Source organism: Merops nubicus, unplaced genomic scaffold (assembly GCF_000691845.1).
Source record: "Merops nubicus isolate BGI_N331 unplaced genomic scaffold, ASM69184v1 scaffold8979, whole genome shotgun sequence".
Classification (NCBI taxonomy): Eukaryota; Metazoa; Chordata; class Aves; order Coraciiformes; family Meropidae; genus Merops; species Merops nubicus.
Window position 1 is genome coordinate 9,759 of NW_008630120.1, and position 9,566 is coordinate 19,324.

At 42.9% G+C, this 9,566-nt stretch overlaps 1 protein-coding gene across 1 annotated transcript; it reads right to left on the minus strand.

The window, feature by feature from the left end:
- Positions 1-557: 557 nt before the first annotated feature.
- On the minus strand, positions 558-8,660 carry RP2 (retinitis pigmentosa 2 (X-linked recessive); the record flags this gene model as incomplete). Its single annotated transcript, XM_008947160.1, has 4 exons — positions 558-776; positions 5,000-5,085; positions 6,233-6,347; positions 7,995-8,660. Coding segments are annotated over 4 exons (951 nt in total), but the record flags the coding sequence as incomplete, so codon positions are not given.
- Positions 8,661-9,566: the final 906 nt, after the last annotated feature.

The following is a 9,566-nucleotide window of genomic DNA, read 5'->3' on the forward strand; positions in this document are numbered from 1 at the left end:
GCCCTCCTCTAGACTCTCTCCAGCAGTCCCCTGTCTCTCTTGAACTGGGGAGCCCAGAACTGGATGCAGAACTCCAGATGTGGCCTCACTGGGGCAGAGAAGATGGGAAGAACCTCCCTCGACCTGCTGGTCACGCTCTTCTTAACACACACCCAGAATAAGCCAGGTGTAAATTTGGTAAGTCACACACTGCTTTGGAAAGCGTGTTACAATCTCAGACCAGGCTTTCAGAGAGTCAATGACTACAGCTTCCTCCCTGGCCCCCAGAGAAGACAAATTTGAACAGTGAGTTTCACATAAATGCACTTTCTAAACAGTGCGTCTGAGTTAAAGATAACTACTACAGCATCAAATTTGGACCAGCATTTCACTTTTCAAATATATTTTACCATAACATGTGAACAAGAAATATTCAAGTGACAATAGAACTTTATAAATCACTGTAAAAAAATTAGTAGAAAACCTCCATTGTTTCTGGAGTTGAAATGTAAGTTTCCAATACAATGCATGTGGGGAGCTCCAGTTCAGGTAATATGGTATTAAAATATTAAAAACACCAATAGCTTTAGAAAAGGGATATATGAGAAATACAAAACCAAATGAAAAAGATTCTCAGATACTACTGCAAAATTCAAGCCAAGCGACACCCAGGTGCTGAGACAAACCGTACACGAACACCTTCATGTGGAACTTCACATCCCCATCTGCATGTCGGCGAAGTTGTAGAAATTGTCTACATCTTGAGATGCTGTTGCCTTGCTCTCCGATACAAAAACCTGGTTAATTAAACAAGGAAACGGTTGCACATCATTAATGAAGAAGTTCACGTAGTATTTGCTTATTTGGAGCCAACAATGGCTATTTTTATTTTTGCATTTTGTGAGAGGCACAATTCTGTTGGTTTCCACTGCATGGCAGAACCAGCCCTAGAATTCTCTCAGCCCTGATGCACCCTTTGTTACCATCCCCTGTTCCTAGCAGACATGCTAGCTGCAGTAAACCCCAGCCTTCCACTGATGGGAATTAAAAGTTTGGGGCTCAATTATTCAGTGGTCACAGCTTCAGCTAACATCCATTTAGATGTATTTTGCTTGGTAAAGTCAAACTGTGTCCAAGAGAGGAGAAAACAAACACACAAAAACCTTAGGCTACCATTGAGCTTTCCTTTTAACAGAAAGGCAGAGTGTGCAAGAAAGACTCCCTTGCACTATATTCCCCTCAAAAAACTTAGTTGCCTTTTTTTTTTTACTTGATAACTTAATTACATTTGCATTTCTGCAAAAGTGATCAGCGCATGTGAAAGTCTAAGCTCTAAGACAGTCTTCTTCGAAAGCTTTCAGGAAATCAACTACAAATGCCTTAGGCAATGCCCAAATAGTTCAGTGTAAGGGGGAGTGTTGTGGCTGTTCATCAGCGTGCAACTGATAGCCTCCAGCAAGAACTTAAACGGAGTTCTTACTATCCTATATTTTCTATACCTCAAGAAGAAATCATCTATGTCTCAGCACATCAGTGCTGGCACAGCCAGCTGAGCTTTCCTGAAGTGTACAGGGAGTGTAGGAATGGGTTATTCCAGGTGACTATGCTCCTATTGTCACCACTTTTCTGCTGTAGCTCACAACACTGCATGAATCTAAACTATGGGAGTTCCTTGAACGGGTTTAATTAAACTATGGTTTAAGATTAATATCCCGTTGTCCAGTAAATTTCAATTTAAAAAAAAAAGATTTTATTGGCACAAAGCAAGTAGTTGCCTGGACACACAGTAGACTTCTGTTTTAAGAGACCTGAGAGTATCTGCTAATTATTTGGCAGTTTTTTGGTGGAACAGCGATGGGTACCAAGGTCACAACATACCTTCTTTCAGCATCCTTCCCTACCAGGATATTACAATTTACATTTTGCAGAGTAGTTTATGGATAAATGATGAGACAGAGAAACAATGCTAGAAAACACACCAAGAAAGTGCAGAAGGTCACACCAGAAAGCATGACAGAGGTAAAGGATGTAGAAGTACCTAGTCCACACAAATAGAAAGTCTGCTCAAGTGCACAGCATTGAGCACTCCTTGTAACACCAAGGAGTCTTGTTTCTACCAAACGGCTCAAAAAACCTCTGGTGATGCTATTACTGAAGAACTTTTCTACCCTGTTTAGAGTATCTAGACCTGTTTATCTAATTTATTTCAGAAACAAAAACCTGGTGAAATTAAGGTTATTAACAAATTAATGTAATCATAGAATCACAGAATGCTTTGGGTTGGAAGAGATCTTAAATCTTGTTCTAACCCACCTCCCATGGACAGGGACACTGTCATAGTTACAGGGGCTGGGATCAGTTTATCATTATGTGGGTAGAACCAAAACCTGTGTATTCTATACTCTCTATGTCATTGCTCATGGGCTGTTAACAAAATCATGAGTAGCAGCTGCCCAGGACAGACCTCACACCCCAGGCTACAACAGATAAGGAAAGAGGTCCGGGGAAGTGTTAACACCTTCCCACCCAGCAGGAGGAGTCCTCTCTGCTAACAGACCTTCATGGACCCAGCTGCACTGGCAATGGTCTAGCTCATCAAGGCCATATCCTACCATCAACAGAGCTAAAGACCCATTGAGAAACTCCCTGCCCTTGGGGGGAGGTACTGGACATTCCCACTGAACCTGCGGATATATAAGCTTCGAGTTTTGGGACTTGGGTAACCTCTTGTCGGATCCAGAGGGGGAACAGAACTCCAGCAGGACTGTGACTGCCACTCCTGGGGAGACTGCCATCATTCCTCCAACAGAACTGCAACCATCATCCTGACTGACAGGTTTCCTTCCCTTCTCACTGGGACTGCCACTCCTGGGGAGACTGCCATCATTCCTCCAACAGAACTGCAACCATCATCCTGACTGACAGGTTTCCTTCCCTTCTGCTTTGCACTCAGGGGAACCAGGCAGTGCTCAGCACAGGAGCTAACAGGCACCATGCTGTTCCTGCCCCAGGGTGCTGGGTTGGACTTTATCCTTGTGGGTCAAAGCCAGTATTTTTACCATGTATTGTTGTATATACTGTAATCCTTTTAGTAAACTGTAGCTCTGACTTGTGGTATCTCTAAATTAATTTCTCCCACCGGTTTGCTTTTAAACCAGCACAGATACCTTCCGCTAGACCAGGTTGCTCAAAGGCCCATCCAACCTGGCCTTGAACACTTGCAGGGATGGGGCATTCACAGCTTCTCTGGGAAACCCTTTCCAGTGTCTCAGAACCCTCACATCAAGTAATTTCTTCCTTATATCTAATCTAAATCTACCCTCTGTTTGAAACTGTTACCCCTTGTCCTATCACTACACTTCCTGATGGAGAGTCCCTCCCCATCTTCCCTGCAGGTTCCCTTTAAGTACTGGAAGGCTGCTATAAGGTCCCCCCAGAGCCTTCTCTTCTCCAGACCCCTGATGATCTTAATGGCTTCTCCTCTGGACTCACTTCAACAGGTCCATGTCCTTCTGATGTTTGGGACCTCAGAGCTGAACAAAGCACTTAATTTTTAACTGTAAAAAAAATGCCTAAAAGCATATTAATCTCCTGCAAAAACTTACAGGGTACATGTCCTCATAAGAGCTTCTGTCATTGTTTCTTGATCAAGGATACCTGTAATTCTTTCCAAGCAACTCTTGAACATAAGGGCAGCCAACAATGAGAGCATTCCTGAACTTTCTGGTAGTAGTAAGTCTGAAGTTTTTTTCTCCCTAAATTGCTTCAAAGTTATGTCCCAGAAAAGAAAAAGCATTTTCTAAAAAAAAGTACACTTACAATATTAAATTATCTAGGAATCCATGCACAAACCCAGTGTTTAACAGAAATTTTTGAGTTATGTATTATCTAAATGAAGACATACACTTCTCAGGAAGCCCAAAATTCTGCTTCGTAATTCAGTCCAGAAAATATTTAATTAGTGAGGTAGACTTTACTATGGAACCAGGGTGGAAATTTTTCAATACAGCAAGTAATTTCCCATTTGGAACTGAACTCAAACGCTCCAGATCACCTCCAAGAATAATGCTTACTTCACAGTGTGAAGTGCACACTCTGAAGTTTCTGGATGCATCTCAGATGAGGGCATTCAGATTGTTATAACAACAGATACTAGTCATTTTAGTGAAGAAAAACATAAAATTTTATCTGTTCTAATAATTCAGTCTTCAATTAGAACAAAGAACCAGAAGAACCAGTGAACTGGCTACCCAGCACCGACTTTGTTCTGTATGGAAAAAAAAAAAGCTAACCTCACTAAAAAAAAGCCACTGTAAGCTCCTGCTTAGAGGCCATTTTTATGGTAAAATTTGCTGGGATGACTCTTGGGTCATAAGAAGAACCAGTATTATCACAGCACTGCCTAGACTGTAGTTCTAGTACTATCGAGACTCATAGATGCAACTTAAGGCTCCCTACACATCAGGTTTTTTTTCTGGTGCAATACCAAACACACAAAAAAGCAAACATTAGCTGCATTTGAGAACTTACAAGATGACTGTTCTCCAGAAACTGGGCTGTCTAGTTCCAAAAAACTCTTTCAAAAGAAACTGAAAGACAGCAAGGATCTGTATGGACACTTCTTTCAGCAGGTGCTTAAAAGCAAAGGTTTTGTCATTTTCTTGTTATCAGGAGGAATGCTCTAATTGTTTCCAGAGAGTTTCTCAAAGCCATTGCAATTGAGAGAAAGGAGGACAGCAAGCAAAGAGGAGGTGTGGTGTAAGAAGCTACAGTAAAACCAGCCGACAGAAGAAAGTGGAAGAAGACGTATGAAGGAACGTGCTCTGCAATATCCTGCACAGTAAAAGTAAACCTTGGAAAAAGTTGAAATCCCACTCTATTATCTTTGTCAAGGTTTAATAGACTAGGACTATTCAGAAACCTAAAAAAATCATGCAGTATATCAGTGCTACAGCTCAACCATGCATTAGCCCGGACGTTCTGTACCATTTTCTGCCCATAAAGCAATACACCAGCTTACCTTGGTCCCACTGAAAACGTCATTTATAGTGCTTCGACATTCTTCCACGGCACCATCTCCATTGAACTCCAAAGCAACCACTGGACCTAGAAGACAGTTTCATCTAGAATCAATATTATTTTTAAGGCTGGCATTGAAACAGTAGATTTCTCAGCCCGTAGGGAAGTGCGAAGCTTGCAAGAAGCGTTTTATAGTTTTTGTTTGAGCAGCCATAACGTGGGGTAAAGAACTAAAAACACTTCACCATAGTTTCAAAGTACAGCGTTATCTGAGCAGAAAATATCTGCAATTCCATGCTCATTTTTACACCGATTCTGGCAGTATTCCAGTTTTACTTGTGGAAAGGCAGCAGTGGCACAAGAGTCGTGGAAGTGAGTCAGACACACTGCTCAGAGTGAGCCACTTCACAGACATCTGGAGGGCGCTGACTCATTCGGGTATTTCTGCCTCAGGCCCGAGATAGCAAACTGCCTGATTTTTAAACTTGTTCTCACTCACTGTTTGCAGATCCCCTTTCTCTGGTTTCATTCTGAACATGCTCTTTCTTCCCACATGGCTGCAAAATAGCCCTTAAACTAGACTGTCATCTGTGAAGTACAGTAACTTTTGACCTATTCTTGCAATGAGCATCACAGACCTCTTACATTACTATGAAAAAACCTACATGTTGCTGCTAAGTTTGGGAGTGTGTATTGAGCTTTAGCGTGTAACAGATGGCAACATATCAGTACTTCTGCAGAAAGAGACAAAAAGCAACTACAGTCAGATCAATAAAAAGTCTTTTGAAATACTCTGACAGTACACCAGTTATAAATTGGAATTTAACACTTGCCTGCTTTATACACATCTATATTGATTTGCTTAAATATCTATACAGAAATCCTGGACATCTAGGTGGTTGAGCAGCAATGGTGGTAAGCTAGAAACAGTCTAAAAGCACGAGGTTCTTTTGACCACCCGACAGATCTGCATGTGCCACTGCTCCTGAGCTACATGGTTGGACCACTAGAGGGGGGGCAGAGCCACAAAACGTGGAATAGCTAATTTGCGATGCCTTCAGGAGTTTTGGCTGGTTTAGGGCCTCATTGAGGCTTCCAAAATCCATCTCAACTGGCTTTTCACACTATTCCCTTGAAACACAAATTTCTCCTTCATGCCTCTTTCTTCTCCAGAACTCTCTAGTGACAGTTAGATTTCTATATCAAAAAAAGAAAGAAAGCAAGACAAACTCACCTTTTTCAAGCAGTGGAATGAATTCTGATGCACACTGCTGGAAAACTCTGCGAGCGTCCTCTTCCTTCATTAAGGCTTCTTTAGTCTGTACCAGCTGAAAGCCTTTACCAGTCATCTGTTAATAGAGAAAGAACTCATGTTAAAAATGCTTCTCAGGCAGAGTTCAGCTTGAGTATCCAGATTACACTAGAATAGATTCATTTTTCACATACACACTAATTCACAGAGCAAAGGGACCCTTTTTGCTATTTTCAAAGACCATTTCCTTTTTCTGCATTTCTGTTTATTTTCATTCCATCCATCCAGATTTTCTCCTCTGCCCTAGTCCACCTAGAGAGTGAAAGTGAATGTTTTTGTTTTATGTTATGGCCCAGGGTTGTGGGTTTTTCCTCCCCACACTTCCTCACAAGCTGAAACTAATGGGATTTAGAAGCATTGAGTATTTGGAGTCAAGCAGTTAGTTCTCATTAGCCTGCAATAGTTCAGTCAAGCGTTAGCTCAAACTCTCATCTATCCACTGCTGAATTTTTCCATTTTGGAAAAATAGCTACAAGCTTTTGAACACACACAGCCTTTTACTTCAAATCTAACAAAAAACTAAAAGCATGTGGAGGAGGAGCAAATGTATTTGTCCTTCCAAAGCACCCATTAATCTACAAGGCAGTAAGATTTCCACAGAATTCCACTGACTAGTCTTTTAGCATCTTCTTAACTCTAATTCCTAAAGAACTACTAGGAGAGGAGAACATATCTATGATCTTCTTTACTGTAACTATTCCTTCCTCAGGAAAAAAACAAAAAAAAACAAACAAAAAAAAACAACCCTTAAGTATCATTATCTCCCTTCTCCCACGTAGCTGTTGGTAATCCAGTTCCATAAAAATCCAGCTGGGCAAGGTGGTGGCGGGTGTGTGTGTGTGTGGCATGGATTTCCTCCTCACAGTTAAAAACCCAAGAGAAAGAGCTCCTTTGGTTGCTTTCTTGATCATAGAACATTGGATCAGCAGCTTTTATACATATTCTGCTCAGAATATGTAGCTCATAGTTATTGGCTCTGCTCTGTCATCCCTGGCACTCCAGGGTGCTACAAGCAACCAGCCACTCCCAGATTTTAGCCCCAGGAAAGCCCCAACTCAGCCACACTTGTGAGCTGCTGCCTCATAGGGAGGGGGGAAAAAAAAAACCAACAACAAAAAAACCCTCACAAAAACAAACCCCAAAACCCAGCATCAGCTATTTAAGTAATCGAAAACGGCTGACCAGGCATGACTAACACTCTGCCTCTTCCAGAAAAAAAAATTCCAAAACTGGGTGGCAGAGGGGATACTATTTAATATGTTACTTTTTTAAAGGCCCTGTTAGCACTGGAAAAAACTTTCAAGACAGCTTGTTTCGTTAGCTGTGACTTTTGGGGCTACAAGCTAACAAGTTAATTGGCTATATCCCTATTCCAAGCATTGCCAATAACTCCACATTTGGCCAAGTTCAAGGACAGATTTTCTTCAGAACATAGCTTTGGTGTGCCATGATGGAACAGTATGCTGGAACTACCAGAGGATAGATGTGTCAATCACAGGATGTCAGCTGTGGAACAATTACCTGACCAGATGAGCTCCAGCCTCTCACTTTGCTTTAAGTTTTTACACAATGCAGTTGATCAGTACGGTTAGTAGACAAGCTCCCTTCAGGCAGCACTAGGGGCTGTCCAGAGGAAATGTCAATTAGAAATTCAAAAAGTTGAGCAAAGACAAAGGTCTCTTACCTCATCAATTAACTTCCTGGCGTTTGCAGTTGTGTAGTCACCAGCAAAAAACACGGCCAAGCACGACTCGTCGCTGCTCTTCTGTCTCTGCCCTCGAGTTATCGGTATTATGCTCCTCGTAGCATCCGTAGAAATTCTGACAGCTTTCAGCTCCTCAGAGCTGGGCAGAGGAACATAATCTTGGACTACAGCATCCTCAGGCAAAAGGCCCCAGTTATTTTCTCCTGACACAGGGGTAAAGTCATGGATGTTGCTCCACGTGTTATTAAAGATACTCAGTCCAGCATCTTTAAATTGTAAAGCAAGCTCAGGATAATAGTACTGGAAACATCCGAATTTCATACCCGTGGAGGACTCGATAACGGGCTGGGTGGCACAGCACAAGAAGACCTCCAGCTTCTTGCAGTCCCGCGTGCGGAACTGTTGGCAGGCCACGATGCATCTGCAGTCCTTGCAGTCGCGGAAGAAGACGCTGCTTTTGACTGGCCCTAAGAAGATTCGGCAGTTTACACAGTCATCGATAGTGATTGTGGCAGAATGGTCAAAGATGTAGATACTACAGTTCTCACAGTCCTGAATGATGAATTGCTGGCCTGCTACTTTTCCAGGCAGTCGACCCACAGTTTCGTCTTTAAGTCCAGCAAAAGTGTAATCTTTGGGGTCAACCTGAAGGAGGACGAAAAAAAAGTGAAGGTCTTCACACACAGAGATTATGAAAATGATAAATGTCAACTGACTTGCATTAATTGAGGTAGCCACAAATTGTATCACAGAATGGCTTACATTGGAAAGGACCCTAGAGATCATCTAATCCAACCTCCCTGCCATGAGGCCTCTCAACTAGACCAGGTTGCTCAAGGGCTCATCCAACCTGGCTTTGAACACCTCCAGGAAGGGGCATCCACAGCCTCTCTAGGCAATCTAGTCCAGAGTCTCACCACCCTTGTACTGAAGAGCTTCATAAGATCTAGTCTAAACCTACTCTCCTTCCATTTAAAACCACTTCCCTTGCCCTGTCACTGCACACTCTTGTGAAAAGTCCCTCTCCAGCCTTCCTGTAGCTTCCTTACAGGTACTGGAAAGCAGTTACAAGATCCCCCCAGGGTCTTCTGTTCTCTAGGCTGAACAATCCAAGTGCCCTCAGCCTATCCTCATAGCAGAGATGCTGCAGGCTCTGGATCAACTTTGTGGCCCTCCACTGAACTTGTTCCAACAGATCTATGTCCCTTTTATGGTGGGGACACCAGAACTGGATGCAGTACGTGAGGTGGGGTCTCACAAGAGCAAACAGGGAGAATCACCTCTCTTGATCTGCTTGCCACCCCTCTCTTGATGCACCCTAGGATGCCGTTGGCCTTCTGGGCTGCACGAGCGCACTGCCAGATCATGTTGAGCTTCTTGTCAATCAACACCCCCAAGCACTTCTCTTCAGGGCTACTCTCAACCAGCTCTGCATCCCGTTTGTAATTGTGCCTGGGATTGCCCTGACCCAGGTGCAGGACCTTGCACTTGGCCTTGTTGAACCTCATGAGGTTGGCTTGTGCCCACCCCTCCAGCCTGTGCAGGTCCCTC